At 47.4% G+C, this 21,270-nt stretch overlaps 1 protein-coding gene across 4 annotated transcripts in view; it reads right to left on the bottom strand.

Annotated features, from left to right (window-relative positions):
* Positions 1-21,270, bottom strand: part of Smarca4 (SWI/SNF related BAF chromatin remodeling complex subunit ATPase 4) — a 90,781-nt gene that overhangs the window by 28,601 nt on the left and 40,910 nt on the right. For all 4 annotated transcript variants that reach the window (XM_021172074.3, XM_085844466.1, XM_021172072.3 and 1 more), the window contains exons 14-24: positions 19,026-19,147; positions 15,510-15,660; positions 13,580-13,743; positions 9,052-9,118; positions 8,084-8,194; positions 6,752-6,994; positions 5,020-5,133; positions 4,412-4,519; positions 3,495-3,581; positions 2,091-2,137; positions 833-999 (exon numbers count right to left, since the gene is read on the bottom strand). In XM_021172074.3, coding sequence (XP_021027733.1) covers positions 833-999; positions 2,091-2,137; positions 3,495-3,581; positions 4,412-4,519; positions 5,020-5,133; positions 6,752-6,994; positions 8,084-8,194; positions 9,052-9,118; positions 13,580-13,743; positions 15,510-15,660; positions 19,026-19,147 — 1,381 coding nt within the window. The remainder of the gene's footprint in view (positions 1-832; positions 1,000-2,090; positions 2,138-3,494; positions 3,582-4,411; positions 4,520-5,019; positions 5,134-6,751; positions 6,995-8,083; positions 8,195-9,051; positions 9,119-13,579; positions 13,744-15,509; positions 15,661-19,025; positions 19,148-21,270) is intronic.

Here is a 21,270-nt window from a genome sequence, read left to right as displayed (position 1 = left end):
TCAGGTTGTAAGTCACTGAAACATCTTTAAAATGCAGTATAAAATGAAAAGGTCCAGGGCACAGAGAGATGGGACAGGAGAGGCAGAGGTCTAGAGTAAGGTACACCCAGCTTCTGAGCCCAATAAAGGCTCTGCAAGGAAAACAGAAAGCTGATAAGTCTTGTTGGTTCTGAGGTCCTTCAGTTTGTCTTCACAGGATGACAATGTGGGACACACTAACTCCAGGGCTTCACAATCATTTGTTCTGTTAACAATGCTGACCTTTTCCTCCCTGAAATACTTTGTGGAAAGTAGGGAAGGTGGAAAGACATACTGTAGCAACTGGTACACAGAGCCTCTCAGGCAGTGCAGGACCTTGCCTGCAAGCGGGCCAGGGTCCCACGGCAAGTGAGCATCATTCAGCTCTGGGCCAGGCCTGTTAGGGGACATGGCAAGATAGCTGGCTGGGAGTCGGGGAAAGCTTTGTTTCTGTTGCTAACACTGAGCAGTAGCAGAGTCTATCTAAGGATGAGGCCCAGAGTGCAGGAGAACTTCATGGAGGTGCAGCTCTACCGGAGCCAGAGAACTCTCAAGGTTCCACACTGGCAGGGCTCTTATGTTCATGCACACATGATAACTTTGTGTAACTTAAGCTGAAATGGCACTGTCAGAACCCACACTACAGAATACAGCCCTGCAGTGAAGACTCTAGCAAACATCAGACTAAACACCTCAGGCCCTCCTTCAGGTTCCAGACAGCCAGGATGTCCTCAGATTCAGGGTATACTCTGGACTTCAAGTCCATATAACCAGGTCAGGAATGAGTGTCTCCAGCAAACTGCCCTCTACTCACCATCAAGCCTGAGGTATTTGAAGCCACGGTATGCAAAGTAGTCTTCCATGATGGTCATGAGGGAGGTCATTTGGCAGAAGAGGAGCACTTTATGGTTCGTTGCACGGAGTTTGGGTAGAATTCTATCAAGAAGTTCAAATTTCCCTGAGGCACGGTAGAGGTCCAATCTAGTTCACGGAGGGAAGAAGGGAAACATTCAGTCCTCAGTCACACGCCTGTGAGCTCAGAGATGCGTGCTGCATCTAGGCTGCTGGGCAGATTCAAGGAAAGAAGTGGCTTCCCGAGCAAGGCCACCCACTGCTAGAGCTGAACTCTGGTCACTGCTAGTCAGAGTACATTACCGATGACTACATATGTCCATGCCATTTCACCAGGTCACAAGGAGAATAAAAAAAGTGCGATCAGACATGATGCCCAGTGGGCTGGGGAGCTGGCTCAGTATTGGGTGAAGTATTTGTCCTGTAAGCTCACTGACCTGAGTTCAGTCCCTAGAACCTACGTAAAGGTAGAAAGAGAGGAACGGTTCCAGAGAGGGACAGTGCTGAGCTGGAGCTGCTCTGAGGATGGTGGGTCTGCTACCGTAACATCAGAACAGCTCACACTAGGAACAGACTATAGACTAAAGAATCCTGCGTACCATAGTGAAGCACTTGTCTAGAATAGTGAGGCCCTGGGCCCAATCTCCAGTGCAGCAAAAAGCACTGTCACCCTCCTAATTAAATGCCATGCCCTTACAGGTAAACACCGGGGCTGGAAATGTAGCTTCAACTTCAAGAATATCTGAAAGAGGAAAATGGTGATATTCTAGAGATGGCATCCAAGGCCAACACCACCGACTTCTATAAGTATGGTCTGGAACCAAGCATGGCATCACACACCTATGGTCCTGGCACGTGGAAGGCTGAGGCACAATGATTCCAATTGCTTCAGGAAGAAGATGATTAGCCACCATGGGCTACATAGTTACATACATACCTAGCTCACACATTGAGACTGTGTCCCAACAACCCAAGAGAAAGAAGTGGACCCTGCACTTGAAGCTGCAGGAAAGGTGCTCACAGGGTATCAAGGGCAGAGTGGGTGGGGTGAAGCTCAGGTGTAACAGAAGCTGCTTAGCATTACACTGTAGGCAGTGGAGTTTAGGTCTGGAGGCCTCAGATAGCACATAAATGCTAACCACAGCAACAAAGGCACTGAACAGGACTATAACCCCCCTAGCAGACTGCTACCCACTCTCAAGAGCTGGGAAGCTTCTCACCCTTGCACGATGCCGCCGGTGAACCCCAAGTGCTCAGAAAAGGACTCCTGCAACAGGACAAGAGATGGATCAGTGCCAAGGCAGGGAGGGACTGCCCAGTCAAGCCCATGGTCCAGGCAGCTACTGCAGAGGACTGAGAGGTCACACTGGTAGTTATCTGCGGCCTGCAGGGCACAGAGTCCAGATGTGGATGTCCAGCTTGGACTCAGTGCACCAATGCCAACCCTCATGCTTTTCCTGTGAAGGATGGGAAGAAGACTATGTGATATTAGGCACCAACGTTAACACCTCAGACCACCCTGAAACTGTACACTAAGAATACAAACACATGCTTGCTTTTTAGGCAACATTCGAGACTCTCCAAAAGCACAGTTACTCATGATGACTGTGGCTGTGGTCACAGACCTGACTGATGTCTGTCCATCAGCACTTCATAACCTGTGGGTAAGAAGCCCTGACAGAGACACGTGTAACCTCAGGAGTGGGAACACTTCCCAACGGGAGGAGTCCTCAAACATGCAGAAAATACCTACAAGGTGACTGTTTTTTAAAGATTTATTTATTATGTATACAGTGTTCTGTTTACATGTGCCTACAGGCCAGATCTCATTAGAGATGGTCATGAGCCACCATGTGGTTGCTGGGAATTGAACTCAGGACCTCTGGAAGAACAGCCAGTGCTCTTAACCTTTGAGCCATCTCTCCAGCCTAGAGGTGACTCTTGAGCAAATACTTTGAGAGACTTTAATTTTCAGTCCCATGATGGCTTTGCTAAGCACCATCTGAGATGTGCACACCCAAAACTAGAACACGTGTTTCCTTGTCACGGGCCTGGGTTACACTGGGCAACTCCCCCCAACCCCCGACAATACCAGAAAAAGGAAAACTTGACAGATACAGATGTAAAGACAGTCGCTAGTGAGAATAACTTAAGTCTTTTTTGTTTGTTTGTTTCAAGACAGGATTTCCCTTTGTCTGTGTAGCTCTGGCTGTCCTGGAACTCACAGACATCTACCTGGGTCTGCCTCCTGAGTGTTGGAACTATGGCCAGCTCCTTAGCCATTCTTAAGAACATCCTAAGGACTGAGAAGACAGGTATGCCCTGCTGTACTCATGACAACCTGAGCTGGATAGCTGGCACTTAGAAGCCAGGCTTGCTGACTGATGTGAGTAAGCTCAGAGCTGTGTAGAGAAAAACAGATCTGCGGAGCTCATTAGCCATCATGTCTAAAAGTTAGTGAGCTCCAAGTTCAATGAAAGATACCATCCTCTAAAGCGTAGGCGGAGGATAGTAAAGGCATCAACCTCTGGCCTGTAAACACATGTACACACATGGCCACAAGTGTCAGGGACAAGCAGCCTAGCTCTGCCACCAAGAGCTAGGACTCTGGGCTGTGGCCTTACCTCGATGTGCTGGAACATGTAGGGGTGGTTGCAGATCTTGCGCAGCTGCATAATAGTGTTCATCAGTGTCTTGGTGCCACCTTTGCCCTGCAGAGGCACATGAGATGGTCAAAACGGAATCCTGCCTTTGGGGCAAGATGGAGGAGGGCAAGATTGAGCAGGGTGGTAGAAGAAGGGCCCAGAGCAAGCTGGTGGTTATCTTTGTAACCCTGTTAGGGAAGGGAGTTTTCTGAGAAGTCCTAAGAGACTAACTGGCACAAGAACTGAATGGAAGCAAACATAGCAAACAGCAAAGGGTAAGCACACTCACAGTAAGGCTACACAAAGAAGGGTGCAGTGATCTGTACTAGGGAGGGAAGCAAGGAGCACAACGCTCCAATGCACAGGTAAGAAAGGGGCTGAACAACAGAGACACACCTTAGGCCATGGCTAGGGTGCTGGGTATGGATTGCAGGGACTGGTAATTCCCTGGGGAACAAGCCCAGGCTTGCTTAGAGGAGGTGTAGGATGACACTCTCAAGTGCTGCCAAGAGAGCAGTGGCTCCCCCTCCCACTCTTTCCAATGTTGGGATGCCCCCAGTAATAGAAAGAGAAGGGTGCAGAGGCTATGACAGATAAGGCTGCTGGGTAAGTAAAGCTCCATAGGACTGTTCCCACTCTGCATCAGTCAGCCCAGGGCTTCCAGCTGTCACGAGGAAGGCAGGGACTCAAACAAGGGCAACTCTGAAAGCAGTCTAGTAAGCATCCTCAAAGGATGACCTGCATTACAGCTGTGGCTGTTTGAATGCCTGAGGGATGGGGCCAAACGAAGTCTCCTGGGCAGAGTACCAATTCAATTCTCAGATCCCATGGTGCTCTTCATCTACCCTCTCCCTTTAGACAATCGTGAAATAGACAAAGAGGAACCCGGAACAAACCTTCTTGTCCTTCTCGGAGCCGTCAGTCAACAGCACACCTTTGGCCTGCATGTGACGGTACAGCACACGCTGCAGGGCTGACATGTCGCATTTGATGACATACTCTACCTGTGGAGCAAAGAACATTCTCAGGCCATACAAACTTAGACTGGGTTGCCTGTGCCACCAAGTGGACCCTTGTGACCAGCACTCTGATTAGGACATGGGGTATGAGGGAGGAGCCCTCAAAGTAGGGAGATCTGGGAAGAAGAGGAGATTCTGGGTCAAAATTCTGGAAGGCTTTCCACAACTTGTCAGAAAATAAACAGTGAAGTCAACCAGAGAGGCAAGCCAAGTGTGGGTGCATAGAGCAGAGGGCCCACACCACTGACACCACTCAGTAGATCCAACCCGAGCCTTAGCCTCTGTCTGTGGACAGGAGTTTGGACAAGGACACAGCAAGCATGAGTGTGACAAAGTTCAGTTCTGACCCAGGTCCTGGCTTTGCTGCACAGTGGTGTCAGTCACCACTCCAATTCCATGGAGCGGGTTCAGGGAAGGATCACCTGACTACACTCACCCTGGGAACAGCCCTGCAAATGGCACCTGTGGCTTCTGCCAACACCAACCTTCTCAGGGAGCTGGGCTTCAACTTCCTTCTTGAGCCGCCGCAGCAGGAAGGGCCGCAGAACTTTGTGTAGGCGACGAATAATGAGGATAGTCTCCTCTTCATTCAGGTCCACCTGGGAGCCAGACAGTAAATTATAACACTTCCTCCAAAAGAGGGGGGCAGGGCATAGGAAGGGCAGCTGTGTCATGGACAGCAGCTGTCACTTGGTACCTGTGTGCCCTCTGCGAGAAGAGGAAGACATTCATCCTTGGGAAAATGAAAATCTTCTGCCTTTTGTGTAATTTATGAAATGCCTAATGGCCAGGTACCATGCTTACCTTATGCCTGAACACATATGACAGTTGGCGGCTGGGTCTCCCTTAGGCAGTACCAATTTGGTGTTTACAACCACAGCATCAGCTGACTAAAGTCAGGCAATTTGGGGCATTATAAGCTTGTGTGACCAATGCCAAAGGCTGCTCTGACACCAGTCCCACACCTTCCTCTCTTGGCCTCAGAGGAGTCACTGCCTAAGAAGCACTGTTATCCAGGCACCACTCTTCGGCTTCAAGGCTACATTGTTTAGCATTTAAAATGACTTTTGCTTACTTAGTTGTGTGTGTCTGAGGGTGGGATACCCTGAGGAGGTCACAGTTGGTTTAGCATTTAAAGTGACTTTTGCTTACTTAGTTGTGTGTGTCTGAGGGTGGAATACCCTGTGGAGGTCACAGTTGGTTCAGTTCCCACTTTGTGGGTTCTGGGACTCAAACTCAACTCATCAAGGATTGGTGGCAAGTGCTTTTAGTTGCTTTTAGTCCCTTGATAGCCAGGGATCCATTTATCTTTATTTGATTGATCGATTGATTGGTTTTTCCATGCAGGTTTCTCTGTATGTGTAGCCCTGGTTGGCCTAAAACTCAAGAGATCTGCCTGCCCCGTGGCGTCAAGCCCAGCTCCAAGAGACCCACTGAAGAGAACACCAGGAAGGAGAGGCAACTAAGATGGCACAGGCCTGAGCTCTTCTGTTGTGCTCTGGTCATCCCTTTTAGAGTTTTAGCCTGTAGGAAGAGAAGCTCTGGGAATGGAGCCTCAGAGAAGAGCCTCCTTCCTTACATGGATTGAAAAAACCACCCATGTCCCTTTCACACGAGCTGGTGCCTCAGCATGCCTCCAGGGAGGATGGGGAAATTGTGATGAACGCAATAGATACCTTTCTAAGACCCGAGGAGGCGTGAAGGGGAACAAATACTAGCTGTCAACAGCCTCTGGCTTCTGCCCAGGTTCACAGGCTAGTTGTTTAACCCCTTCTCAATGCATATGGCTTGCTGCAAAACCCACCAACACCAGTACTGTGGATTCTTCCACTAGATTCTTCAGATTCTTCACCAGGGAAACCTGCCCTCACACAATACATTAACATGGCCTTTGGATTAGTGCCAGCCCACAGCACCTGTACAAGATGCTGGCTGTAGAGCTCTTTATAAACAACATCAAAGTCTAGCCCCACAGATGTACTAATTAAACTTTCTCAGCTCCCTGATACTCTCAATGGCAAGATGAGCTCCTTGTAGAGGATCCATAGTCCCACTCGGACATCTGTTTTCTGCCCTGCTGAAGTCTTGGGGGCTGTTTGCTCTGATAGTACACAGACTCTGCTGCTATGTGGCCAGTGGGCATACACGGTCAGTCCGAAAGGTGGTTGAGCCTGGGATGGCTCCTCACAGGTTACTTTCTACCCCAAACAAACTCACCTTCTCTCCAGTCATGGCAAAGGGTGCATTGAACCACTGTTCAAAGGTGCTGCAACTCTTGAAGATCGTGGGGAGCAGGAAGTTAAGCAGGGCCCAGAGCTCAGGTAGCTTGTTCTGCAGTGGTGTGCCTGTAAGAAGCAGGCGCCGAGGGGCCACATAGTGTGTGTTAAGGACCTGTGTCAACTTGCAGTGGTGGTTTTTCATGCGGTGGCCTTCATCCACAATCATGTACTTCCAGCGGATCTGCAAGGCCAAGAAGAGGTGATGAGAGGAGGTGGCAGGGCTGCAAAGTGACCAGTATGTCCAGCAGGAACCACCAAACACAAACTCTCCAACACATGAAGTGGAGACAAACGGGTAAGAAGCTGAATCAAGGCTACACTGTCAGAGGTACAGGGTAAGAAGTACTCTGGCTTTCCAAACAATAAAAAACAGTGCTCAGCATACCATCCTCAGGGAGGCATCTGGAACACTGGCCACAAGTAGCCATGCTTGTGCAGCAGGTGGCATACAACCAATCTGAATGTGGCTTCCAGGAAGGGGCAGTGCCAGGCCTTTCCTGCCCAGAGTCTGCTAGTGACCCCAAGGACAAGGATAGACAATGTTAGAGTTCAGGTTGGAGCCCCAGGAGAATTCCCAGTTAGGTTTCCTATAAGGGCTTCCATCTCTCAGAACAGGTGTCCATTTGAACACCTAGTGACCTGCAGTGAGTGCACACATTGTTAGGTATTGTACAGGGAAAGGGCCCTATGGGAGAGGGCCCCAATCTCAAGTAAGCTCTTTAACTAACACTGTCTGTTGGGACAACAGGCCACGGAGCAAACAAGCATAGGCAGGGGTATCGGGTAACATCACGCTGTATAGCTCTCCATAATATGAGGCAAGGCCATGCCTCTATGGACAGACCCCATTCCAGCCCTGTACCTACTCACTGCTCACCCTCGCTTGCTTCCCCCAAGAGTCTTCCAGAACCCACAGTCAATGTTCCCTGGGAGAGGCCCACCAGGACCACATACAAGGCCTTGTCTCAGACTGATAAGTCCCTTCACAGGTGAGGAGACACAGTGAAGTCGAGTCTTTCTGCACTGAGGTCCTGGGAGATGGGTGAGTGGCACTTATTCAGGTTCTATGGGGGATCCTAATCTGAACTAGGGCCCACTCAGGATGCTGAGGGAGCCAGGGCATGGCTTTCCTTATACAAGTGTATATCATGCGGACAAAATACAGAGGGATCACTTGCAAGGGGCTATGACATAGGTATGACAGTAGGCATCAAGATCCTTAGGCAGCCTGAGCCCTCGGCCTGCTGTGTTTTACATGAGGACACGCTACCTTGGCTAGGATATGCTTGTCTTTGATGATATATTCATAGGTGGTCAGTAAGACGTTGAACTTCCCACTGCGAAGCTGCGGGACGAAAGCTCGCCTTGCAGCTGGAGAGCCCTGTAAAGACAGGATGTAAACAGTTGACTTGGGAATAGTGTTCTTCAAGAATAAAGCCGGGATGATGCTGGGCAAGGTTGCCAGCATGCTCTGACCAAGCCACGTACAATGTCAGCTGCAGGAGAGGAGTGGGAAACTGCTACCTGCACCATCCTCAGCCACATTCCTAGGGTCTGATCAAGTCCCCTCTTCCTAGGTCCCAAACATGAGTCTCTTCTCTGGGAGATAGGGCCCCTACTTTACCTGGCAACAGCCAGCATAATCACTTCTGCCTTCTCCTCACTGCCTGGTCCTTCCTCATTTCTAGTCCCCAGTCTCCTCCATGACTACTTTCTGGACATATCAAGCTCTTGCACACAGCAACAGCATCCTTACACCACAGGCACAGGATGAAGAGCCAGAGGCAGAAGTAAACAGTGGCATGCGTTGGTGGACTGGTTTCCTTTCTACCTTAGTTTCCGATGCCCATAGCGGAGGGCTGCCTCTTCCTAATGCATTAATCTGAATTGGGCCTGATGCTTGGCACAAGCCTGGCTAGGTACCCACAACATCCAGCATTATGACACACCAATGGTCTATGTTTATTCTGTCCTCATATAAGATAAATACTGTTGAAACAATGTTCCATAAATAAAACTTAAAATGACTTAAAATTAAAAAAAATATATGCGCCTCAAAATAAGAAACTATACATTCTACATTACCATGAAGACCACCTCTGTATCAAATGAGCACCAAGCCTGGGAGCCTTGTGCCTCTAACACACACTGGCTTCTCTCTTTGTGCACCTTCACCTTCCTTGGTCAAGACTGTGTCTCCTAACAAGTTGGAGGACACTTCTTTAGCCTGTGACGTACCTTGTAGGAAACCTTCACCACAGAGGGGGCCCACTTGTCAAATTCATACGCCCAGTTTGACAGTGTCCTGAAGGGAAAGGAAGGGACAGTCAAGTTCTATGCTAGGCAATAGTGAAGACAACAGGCCTGGTCTTTAGAACTGCCACAGTAAACTCTGTGTCCAATGGGAACTTTGTGCACAGAAGTGAGAAGGGAGTATGAGTGGCAGCACCCAAAGAGGGAAGACACCCTGTTCCAGGTGGAAAGAACAGACACTCACAAAGATATGATACTGGTACAGCTGGCCCAGGGCAGAGCCAAGAGTGGCTCTTAGGCAGCCAGCCTAGTGGAGATTCACAGGCACCATGGTGAGTGGATATGTAAGATACTACAGATGCACTGCAGCACATGTGGCTGGCCTCCCAGTGCCAGCCAGGGCTTTAACACATGGGAATACAGGAAACATGGTCCAGTGTCCAGTGTCACACCCACTGATGAGGCAGCAAGGAGCACTCTAACCATGACAATGGAAAGCTGTGGTGGTTTGAATGAGCATGGCCCCATAGGGTCATATATTTAAATATTTGTACTCAGTAGCTGGAACTGTTTGGGAAGGACTAGGAGGTGTGGTCTGTTGTAAGAGGTGTCACTCTTACACACCTTACACACTCTGACACACCTAATGGTGTGTGCTTTGAGATTTCAAAAGCTCATATTATTCCCAGTGTCTTTCTGTACCTAGTGCTTGTGGATTAGTACGTGAGCTCTCAGGTGTTCCTGCCACCATACTGTTGCTCTGCCACCATAAATTCTAACCCTCTGAAATCCTAAGTCAGAATATGTAAGTTGCCTTGGTTATGGTGTGTTGTCACAGCAATGGTAAAATAACTGAGGTTCTCACTACAAGCTGTGCGGATCAGGCAAAGCAGCCAGCCTGGGAATCAGTTGCTTGTTGTGACTCAGAGAGACTGAGAACATCAGGAGACAGCACGACCTCCTATACCTACAGTTCCATGCAGCTGGAAGTAGGTTCATCACTTAGTTATTGGGAATGGAACTCTGGTCCCCTGAGCCATCTCTCTATCCTTTCCTCATTTTATATCTCAGACAAGCTTGGAACACTGTGCTGCCCAGGTTGGCCTCAATCTTGTAAATATTATTCTGTCTCAGCCTCATGGGGTTCCTTAGGGCATGAGCTGATCCAGAATTGGGGCAGGAAATGGAAAGTGATGCCAGGGGAAATCAACTGGACAAAAGCAAGACGTGCTCTAACACCAGGCAGAACTGGCTACATACAGGGGTAGGGATTGTAGCTAAGAGACCAGGTTAGAACAATGAACAAACAAAAGAAATAAGCCCAATAGGCTAAACCCATAAAACACATATGCCTACTGATAACACATGGAATGTCAAAAGGGAAGGATTCCAGATGCTGCTTATGTATCCACATCCACAGCTCTGAGCACTCAATACAACAACGTAGTAAAAAAACCACAGTCCCCAGCAGTGAACCTGTCTGAGAAGCACAGTCAGGGTTGCTATGAGCATGGTGTGGACAACAAAGAAGGAGAAAGAGGGTACTTCACTTCCACAGCCAAAGGGACCATTTAGACATGAGAAAACCCCAAGGTACCCACAGTGACGATGGAGCAGGAGTCTGAGAAATATACATCAGCACTGGCCTGGAGTATGGTGCATTGGCAGAACACTTGCCTAGCATTCTAAAACCCTGGCTCCATACCCAACATCTCCAACAAAAAATAGTGAAGAGGCTTTCAGAAAGTTGAGGCAGAATCTTGAACTCAAGACTAGGCAGGGATAAATAGTGAGAGTCTGTCTTAAAATATAAATAACAATTGAAATGTGTCAAAGTCAAAATTATGGAAAAATGGAGGAACCATGACAGGCCATAAAAAAGCTCTAACAACTGCTGAGCCTGGACAGAATAACAAACACAAGTGCAAAACTAGTGGAAGTAACTGAGATTGAAGTGCACTCTATGGCATCAGGCCAGCACTGGTCCCTCATTGTCACTGCACCTTAGGAACAAAAGACAAATCAAAGGGAAGCTGAGAGTTAAGCACAGGGGCCTCTCAGGGAGTCTGTGGCTGCTGTCACCCAAGAGAACAAAGGCATGAGTCTTCACGTTAAGAAATTCAGCTAAGGACAGAAAAAGGCACCTTTTCTTAGTGGCAGAACTACAAAGAGCATACAAAGAAGGAGCCATGGAGGACCCACAGGGACATGTGGTGGCTGTGATGTCTCCAGTGGCAGAAGGAACTGGGCATCAGCTAAGGCCAGGAGGCCACCACCAAACAATAAAGGGAAATCCGAGCCGAGAATGGGGCTGCACACCTGTAATTCTAACACTTGGAGGCTGAGGTAGGGAAATCTCTGGGTTCAAGTTCAGCCTGGTCTACAAAACAAGTTCTAGGACAGCTAAGGCTGTATTGAACAACAACAACAATAACAAACCCAAAACCCAAAACAACAAAAAACCAGGAAGACGAACAGAATCAACTAACCTGGACTCTTGGGGCTCTCAGAGACTAAGCCACTAAGCAAAGAACACACTGAACCTAGGTCTCCCCCACATATGTATCGGATGTGCAGCTTGGTTTTCGTGTGAGTACCAAACAAGTGGCGCGGGGGCTAGCTCAAAAGCTGTTGCCTGTACGTGGGATATGTTCTTCTGGCTGGGCTGCCTTGGGAAAGGAAACACAGAGCCTTGCAGAGAATTAAAGTGCCTGGAGGGATATGGGGGGGGGGGGGCGGCAGGGGGGGGGGGGGGGGGGGGCGGGCGGCGGAAGAACCCTGCCTGCTCAGAGAATTGGATGAGGAATCAGGGGAAAGGCTGGGGTAGGGGGTGATGTTGGGGGGCAGTGAGTGGGATGTAAAGTAAGTAAAAAATAAATAAATGGATAAAACAAATAAACAGGAAATTCTCAGTTTACAGGCTTTTGTTGACACATGGAGTGAGTGGAATACAACCTCAAGAGACTTCAGACAAACCCCAATCCAGGAACAAACTTCCTGCCCAAGTCTCAAACTTGTAAAGGACTAAGATTTGAAGCCAGGCGTGGTGGCACACGCACTTGGGAGGCAGAGGCAGGCAGATTTCTGAGTTCAAGGCCAGCCTGGTCTACAGAGTGAGTTCCAGGACAGCCAAGGCTACACAGAGAAACCCTGTCTCGAAAAACCAAAACCGCTTTTCGGCCGCCGCAGCCATCTTCCAGTAACTCGCCAAAATGACGAACACAAAGGGAAAGAGGAGAGGCACCCGGTATATGTTCTCTAGGCCTTTTAGGAAACATGGCGTTGTTCCTTTGGCCACATACATGCGAATCTACAAGAAGGGTGATATTGTAGACATCAAGGGAATGGGCACTGTTCAAAAAGGAATGCCCCATGAGTGCTACCACGGCAAAACCGGAAGAGTCTACAATGTCACACAGCATGCCGTGGGCATCATTGTCAACAAGCAGGTTAAGGGCAAAATTCTGGCCAAGAGGATCAATGTGCGGATTGAACACATCAAGCACTCAAAGAGCAGGGACAGCTTCCTGAAGCGGGTGAAGGAGAACGACCAGAAGAAAAAGGAAGCCAAAGAGAAGGGCACCTGGGCGCAGCTGAAGCGCCAGCCTGCGCCACCCAGAGAAGCACAGGACTAACGGAAAAGAGCTTGAGCTGTTGGAGCCCATTCCATACGAATTCATGGCCTAATGTACAGAAAGAAATAAAATACTAGCACCAGGAAAAAAAAAAAAAAAAGAAGAAAAACCAAAACCAAAACCAAACAAAAGGACTAAGATTTGAAACTAACGTCTCTGAATGAACATGTGGTTGTGAGCTCAGGAACTGTGCTCAAGGATGAGGCCCAGTCACACAAAGAAACAGCAGGAATAGACTACCCCTGATGCAAGGAACGGATTCGGGGGCCAGAAACCTGACCTAGGTTATGCCAACACAAAGGAAAGCCTGCACAAGGGAGGGCTGAGGCAGATGAACTGGTTTTGTTTGTTTGTTTTAAATTCAACAGATTTCCAGAACTGCGGAAAGCCAGAGGTGAGTGGGACACTCTGTGAGATGCCACACAAAAATCAAGCACCTGTGCTGTGCTGAAATATGTCACAAGAGGACATTGGGCCCAATGCAGGACACAAGAGACTACAACAATCTTTGCTTAACAGCCAAAAGTAGCCCCATCAATTCCCTCTAAAGAAATCTAAGAGCTGACCCAAGAAATATGGGTGGGCTCCACAGCCCTGCCTCTCAACCTAGAGGCAGGCAGTAGTGGGTTGATGTATCTCCCAAATGCAGACATGACTGAAGAAATATCTCATGCTATTCTGTACTTAAGAAACAACCAAGTGAAGACAGACAGAAGATAGCCACGATGCGAAGATCACGTGAAGAGAATTGGAAGGTGGTCACAGGGAGGCTCTAGACCAACCCTGTGGCACATTCTATAGACAATCCACTTCCACCCTGCAGGAGAAAGAAACCCATGCAGCAACCAGGCTGTGAATGGAGTTGGGCCCATACATACGAGAGAGGCACGATGATGAGGAAGGGCCCGTTGATGCGCTTGTGCTCCATGAGGTATGTGATGAGCGCAATGGTCTGGATGGTCTTCCCCAGCCCCATCTCATCAGCCAGGATGCCATTCAGGTTGTTGTTGTACAGGGACACCAGCCACTCCAAACCTTTGATCTGAAAGGGCAAAATGTAAGGACCAAGTTCACACAACAAATATGCTACCTGTGGCTACCCTCCAAGATCCTGTGCCCTGGATGACCCCACTTTCCTGGTGTGTGCTCACTGCCAGCCCTACTTCCTGTGAATCACAGCCACTGGGTAAGGATGACTATACAACAAACACTTCTGCTTTACTTATTTGCTTACGTTTTAATGAAAGCCAAAGAATAGCAATTACTATCACCTAACAACAATGTAAAAGCTATCAAAAAAAGACTACATGTTTCTTGATGTGTTCCCAACAGAAACACCTTTAAACCACTGCAGCCTTCTCCATGCCCCACTTCTCCATCTCTGCTAGCTGGAACACGCTGTAGCAGAGACACCAGCTCTCCTGTTTTCTTGCCTTTGCTATAGACTATATCTCTTCTGCACCATGTACGGTCCTCATCCAAACACTAACCCAGTCCTCACTGCACATTCAGTCACTCATTAAGCACTCTGAACTCCAGGTCTTTACGAGTGTCAGAAAATGTGGCTGGTGGTCTCACTGTTACATTCTGGCCCCAATCAAAGCACAACATGGAAGTCACAGAAACCACACAAATGAGATGCCACCTCAGAAATCGACCTATTTTTTATTAAAAATATATTAATCGTTTTAGACGTATTTCATTACTCTATGTATGTGAGTGTTCTGCCTGCAGGTGCCACAGGTGTGTCTGATAGCCCTGGAGGATGTAAGAAGTCATGAGACAGGATCCCCTGAGACTGTACTCACAGATTTGAGCCACTACAGTGGGTGCAGAGATTCAAACCCAGGCTTAAGACAGGCTTCAGTGCATGGATTAGAAGACAAAGAAGAACTCAAAAGACACATGTGCTGGGCAGGGAGACCTGAATGGCTCCCAAATATAGGTCACCTAAAACTTGGGTCACCTAAAACTTCTGTTCTGAAAGTGTATGACGTACAGGCCATGTACGCATGTACATATGTATGTGAAGGCAGGATCTCTCACTGCACCCAGAGCTCTATAATCTGGTACATTTAGCTAGCCACCTTGCTGGAGATGCTGTCTCTACCTTGAGTGCTGGGACCATAGAACCTTTTCACTTTCACGTCAGTTCTAGAGATCTCAATTCTGATTTTGTTTTGATTTTGATTTGAGACAGTGTTTCTCTGTATAACCCTGGTAGTTCTGGAACTCCATCTATATATAGACCAGGCTGTCCTGGAACTCTCCTGAACACATGATAAAGAAAATTTCCCAGACAAGCTGGGAGTGGAGCCATGATCTTTTCACCCTTATAGAAAACCCTCCTCAAAAAAGGGCAATTCCTCTACTTTCAGAAGAAAGTCAGAGTTCCAGGGAACTTCAGATCCCAGTCATGCTGCAGAGCATCTATGTGAGGTCCATGCCTGTACAGAGAGAGGCTCTCTGAGGGCATTGAGCTCATACAATGCCTGGCGCCTGGCAGCTTATTTAAGTTTTAAGGCCTTCTGGCAGCGAGCATACTTGACCACAGCTGCTTTATACGAGGAAACTAGTTGGGTGTAGTGTTAAACACCTTTAATCAGGCAGACACAGATGAATTTCTTCTGAGTTTGAGGCCAGTTTAGTCTACATAGTGAGTTCGAAGCTACCCTGGAATAAACATTAAGACCCTCTCTCAGAGACAACATCAAAACCAGATACAAAAGTCGTGGCTCTTCAGGAAAAGTAACTGTTGCCTATAAGTTCAACACCCAGCCACCCAGCCTCCCAGCTGCCTCATCTTACCTGGTACTGTTTGAGGACACCGTTGACCATGAGGGCGGACTGCTTATCTACTCTCTCTGTGACTGCATGGGCCACAGCATAGTAGGACTGCAGGCCACGAGCAAGGGCCTGGGACACACCGTACTCATCGTCCACATCTTGCTTGGCGTTCCTGGAGGGAGCACATGTTGTATGAGGACACAGGCTCCTGTCTGTGACAATGTACTGCCACTAGCTTACATCAGCTGCCTCTGTCTGTGACTTACAAACTGCAAGGGACAGAGGTGGGAACCACTCCACAGGCAGCAGCTGATTCTAACCCACTAAGGGCCAGATGATCGTCTCTGAGACGACATAGGTCCCAAGCCCATCAACAAGGTCTACTGTGGGTACCTGTCACTCCTCATGGCAGAATGCACTGGTGTTAATTAAATGAGCAGCTGCTCACCTAGCACACTGAGCTGCAGACACCAGCACTGTCTGTAACTGGACCTGTCTGAGACGATCTAAGCTCATTTTGCTGCTGTTTTTTAAGATTATCCTAATCTTGATACAGGGTCTTGATGACAGGGTAGCCCTGGTTGGCCTTGAATCTGCCATTCTCCATCCTAAGCCACACATTTCAGGACCTGGCTCAAGAACTTTTTATTTTAACTTTCTGAGGTTTTAAAACGTCGTCTATTTGTGCGTATATAAGAGTGTACACACACCACCACAGATATGTGGGAGTCAAAGTTGGTTCTTTGTACCATGTGGGCTTTGAAGACCAAATTCAGGATTTCAGGCTTGACATCAACATCAACCACCATTGCCAGCAGAGCCAGCTCATGGGCCCTTCCCCTTCTACTTTTTCTTTTCTTTTTTTAAAGCCAGAGTCTCACTGTTGTAGCCATGAGTGGTCTAAAACTAGCTACATAGACCATACTGGCCTAATCCTGCCTCTACCTCCTAAGCGCTGGAATTACAGGTATCTACTTCACTCCTGGCTCAATAATTGTTTTTTCTTTTTTTAAAAAAGATTTGAGCCGGGCGTGGTGGCACACACCTTTAATCCCAGCACTCGGGAGGCAGAGGCAGGCAGATTTCTGAGTTCGAGGCCAACCTGGTCTACAAAGTGAGTTCCAGGACAGCCAGGGCTACACAGAGAAACCCTGTCTCGAAAAACAAAAACCACCAAAAAAAAGATCTGATTTTTAATTATGCGTCTATGTGGCAGAGGGGTTCTGTGTTTATGAGTAAATGTGCCCTCAAAGGCCAAAAGGTATTGGATTCCCTGGAGCTAAAGTTACAGATAATAGTGAACCAGTCAGCACTGGTATTGGGAACCAAAACCAGGTCCTCTGCAAGAGTGGTGTGTGCTGAGCCATCTCTTTAGACCCACCCTTCCTTCCTTCCTTCCTTTCCTTCCTTCCTTCCTTCCTTCCTTCCTTCCTTCCTTCCTTCCTTCCTTCCTTCCCTCCCTCCCTCCCTCCCTCCCTCCCTCCCTCCCTCCCTCCCTCCCTCCCTCCCTCCTTTCCTTCTCCAGACAGGATTTCTCTGAATAGCACTGGCTGTCCTGAAACTCACTCTGTAGACCAAGCTGGCCTTGAACTCAGAAATCTGCCTGTCTCTGCCTCCCAAGTGCTGGGATTAAAGGCGTGCACAATTACTGCCCAGCAAAGTCTCTTTTTCTAACAATTATAAATTTGACTGTGTATACAGGATACATGCCTTTGTCACTGATTATATGGGTTTTCAGTAATTGAATTCAGGTAACTGAATTGTTAAGGACTGGCAGTGTCTTTACCAGAGAAACCATTTCAATGGCTGTTTATTTCCCATTTAAAAAGTCATTTAAACTGTGTAGCATGGTTACATTCACACATAACTCCAGCATTCAGGAAGTAAAATAATTTTAAGATTGAAACCAGCATAGGCAGCTGGAGAGGTGGCTCAGAGGTTAAGTGCACTGACTGCTCTTCCAGAGATCCTGAGTTCAATTCCCAGCAACCACATGGTGGCTCACAACCATCTGTAATGAGATACCCTCTTCTGGTATGTTTGAAGACAGCTACAGTGTACTCATATAAATAAAATAAACAAATCTTTGAGAGAGAGAGAGAGAGAGAGAGAGAGAGAGAGAGAGAGAGAAAGCCAGCATAGGCTGTAGGATGAGATCCAATCTTAAAATTTTTAAAAAAAAATAAATAAATAAAACAAAATCAGGCATAGGGATAACATGTCTTTGATCCAGCACTCAAAATTTCTTTTATTAAAGACTCACCTATTTTATGTGTATTTGCTGATATGTATGTATGTGTACTGCGTGCGTGCGTGCGTGCGTGTGTGTGTGTGGTACACATGGAAGTCAGAGGATTCCCTGGAGCTAGAGTTACAGATGGCTGAAGTCATCATGTGGGTGCTGGGAACTGAATCCAGGCCTCTGTAAAGGCAGCAAGTGCCCTTAACCTTTATTTTGTCTTTTTTTTTTTTTCCCAGAGCTGAGGACCGAACCCAGGGCCTTGCACTTGCTAGGCAAGCGCTCTATCACTGAGCTAAATCCCCAACCCCGCCCTTAACCTTTAAACCATCTCTCCAGCCCAAGGTTAAATATTTTTTTGTTGTTGTTTTGTTTTTTGAGAGGTTTTTCTGTGTAGCCTTGAATGTCCTGGAACTCACTCTACAAACCAGGCTGACACAGGATTGCTGGGATTAAAGGCATGAGCCACCACAAGGTTGAACATTCTTATCTGAAATTCTTATGTGTTTGAGATTCTGCAGTTTTTCAGCTGGTGTAGTATCTATAGAGATCTTAATTTCACAATTCCCATCAGAAAATAAAAACTGCTGTGAAAATGGAAACATTTGGAATTTGGAGCATTTCAGATTTGAGTACTCTTATTTCTCTATCATATCTATCTTATTTCTCTATAATGGTCTCTTATCAACTTCTTACCACAAAGATCAAATCAACACATTAAATTTTAACTGTGGTTTCAAGAGCAAAATGTGAGAGAGACCCTGCACACACAACACCAGGGGTGAGCAGAGAACAGAGAGCAGAGCATGCGGCTGTAATACTGCTGTACAAGATGGGAGCAGCTCTCTACATCTGCAGACACTCGGCCATCCCAGGACAAATGCTTGATGAGAAGCCACGCACACCACAATGCCTGGATGGATGTGTGCAAACAAAACAAAAAGGAAAGAGAATGTAGCCACTCTCTCTGGAAGTGGACACAGGACCAGACAGGTTTCTTGGCAGAACCAGCAGGAGGCTTCTGGGAACAAGGGCTGTGTGGCTGCCCAGCTGCACTTCCACAGCTTATAATTAGCAAGGAATCATTTTCTATGTCAGTCACCACAGAGACTAATGAAGTCTGTAGGAAACAAACGTGGCCCTTCAGTGGCTGTGTCAGGACTGGGAAGGCCACCTAGGGAGAACAATCTCATGACAGACACAAAGCACAATGGAAAGGGAAAGGCCGGGGACTCTGCCCACTTGTTCTGGTGCCACTTTAAAGAGAGCTTGCAGATGAGGACATGGGGACCCCTTACTCAATAATGTGTCGGGCGTCCACCTCAGAGACATCATCGCTGTCTGGGTCTGGAATCTTCTTCTTTTCTTCCACAGGCAGTGTAGGGGGCTGTGCGGGCTGAGGCTGCTCCTCTTCCTCCTCCTACCAAGAGAGGTGCCACGTCATCTTGGTTCCCTAGCAATCCCAGGGGAAGAGATGTTCCTTCCCAATGCAGTGGTGTCTGCCTCTTCCTGCCCTTCCCGTTGAATTGCTGGGTAAGCCTTTAGTTTCCCTAGCAGACTGCATGTTCTTTGCAAGGGTATCTTGGGAATCTCTGTAGCTGCTGCTCTCCAAAGCAGCCACCACACCTTTACACGCTACCAACTCAAACAGCTTTCCAGTTTCACAGCTGACTTCACGACCAATGTGTGTGCTTTACCTCCAGGTTCTGCTCATCTAGAGACAACAGGCATCTCAGCTCACACAGCCTTCCCAGTGAGCTCACTGGATGCTATCTCCTTACAGGACCTCCCTGCGTTTACCGAGCAGCTGACATTGGAATTCTGCAGACCATGTTCAACAAATACATAGGAATGCGTTTCCAGTACTGAGCACTCTTGTTCTCCTATATGAACCTTGCAGGTTCACAGTAGATTCTTTTCAACTCTCGTAGCATTGCTAGAGAGATTTTTAAATCCTGTATGTAACTGGCACATGGCTCTAACCCCAGTTTTTAGGAACCTGAGGAATACAGATTATTATTTGAGTAATCTGGCAATGTAGTTGGATCTTGTCTGGAATGAAGATTAACAACCAGGGAGATAGCTCAGTGAGAAAGTATTTGCCTAGCACACGGGAAGGTTCAACCTTAATGGTACAAAATGTGTTTTTACATAACTGTTAAACAGTTCTAATCAAACTCTGACAAGTTTCCCCCCACCCCCCACACCATGCGACACAATTCCAAATCACTGGGAACAAGGAGGTCGCTCTCATCACCAAATGCAGAAAAGCAGCAGCTATCTAATGAAGTACAGTGTGGCTAGAAATAGACAGGGGGTGGGGCAAACTGCTAAAGGAGGTCAGGAGATTCTCTTTCCAGAAGATACAAAATGAACAAAATTGAAAACAAATGACCATTCAAGCTCCAAGAGTTAGAGCACAGCAGATTCATCTTGGAAATGCCGCTAACTTCTGGGGGAAAAAAAGCAGGAGACTGCACTCTATTTATCTGGGCTCTTCAGTCTAGCCCACCAACAATATAAAGTCTGTTGTGGTTGGGAGCCAAGGTGGCAGAGTCTGTATCCAGTCTGGTAGAAATAAAAGATATCCTCAAAACAAATCAAACACTTATGTGTCTAGTCTATTTAACTACTGAAACAATAGACTCCAAAGAAAAGGAAATTTTCCCAGAAATCTCATGCTAAAGGAAAGAGCCCCAAGAGTAATGTGTCTCTTAGAAAGAGCTCTGAAACAATCCTAATAACTGTCAGACCACTGACAGGATAAGACTGAAACCCAGACAATGATGGGCCAGTGGTGGGAGGACCACACCTTGATAGGCACTGATCAGTGTGCACAACCTTGGTCCTTTAAACTCTGATCTTGTGTCAGGATCCTGAAGACAGATTTGAGAGGGTTCCTGGTTTTCTTATCCATCTTCTGAAGGTAGCGACATTGACTATATCCTTTTCTTCTTTTCAGTTTTAACGTGGTTCTTTTAATTGGCATATTGAGGACAGGTGGCCAGACCTAACTTGAGGTACAGGTTATGACCCCAAGTTTGAGAGCATTTCTAACATTTGGCAGCAGTGGTGGCCCTGCCTACCTCAGGGAAAAATGGTGGCAATCTCAGCCAAGGTCAGTACATGCTACTTCTACCTGTGAAGATGTGAATGTGACTGGTGGAGTTGTACACATGCAGAGACCAAAAGGGCCCTGAGAATACACTATCTTAGGAAGACATAAAAACAGCATTTTTCTGGAATGCACTGCCTTGAACACAGAGCCATGACAGAATACAGACTGCTCACTGGCTCCACTGTTTGCATATAATTTCTGCCACATTATTTTAGGACCCATCACTCATAAGTGGCATAGAAATAGGATCTTTTTATAGGGAACCAGAAATTGAACTAGGAAAATAAATCGAGCTAAGTCAAAAGTAGCAGTACCCACAGTGACGAAAACAAGAGTTCCTAGAATGAACTTAGGAATGCTATCCCTTAGACATCTGCCACTGTGCTGGTTAGCTTGGGACACCTGACAACAACTAGAGTCATGGT

The sequence above is a fragment of the Mus caroli genome, unplaced genomic scaffold (assembly GCF_978045245.1).
Source record: "Mus caroli unplaced genomic scaffold, Mus_caroli_1 scaffold_11, whole genome shotgun sequence".
Lineage (NCBI taxonomy): Eukaryota > Metazoa > Chordata > Mammalia > Rodentia > Muridae > Mus > Mus caroli.
Note: the sequence above shows the minus strand (reverse complement) of the source record. Positions and strands in the feature narration are given on the sequence as shown.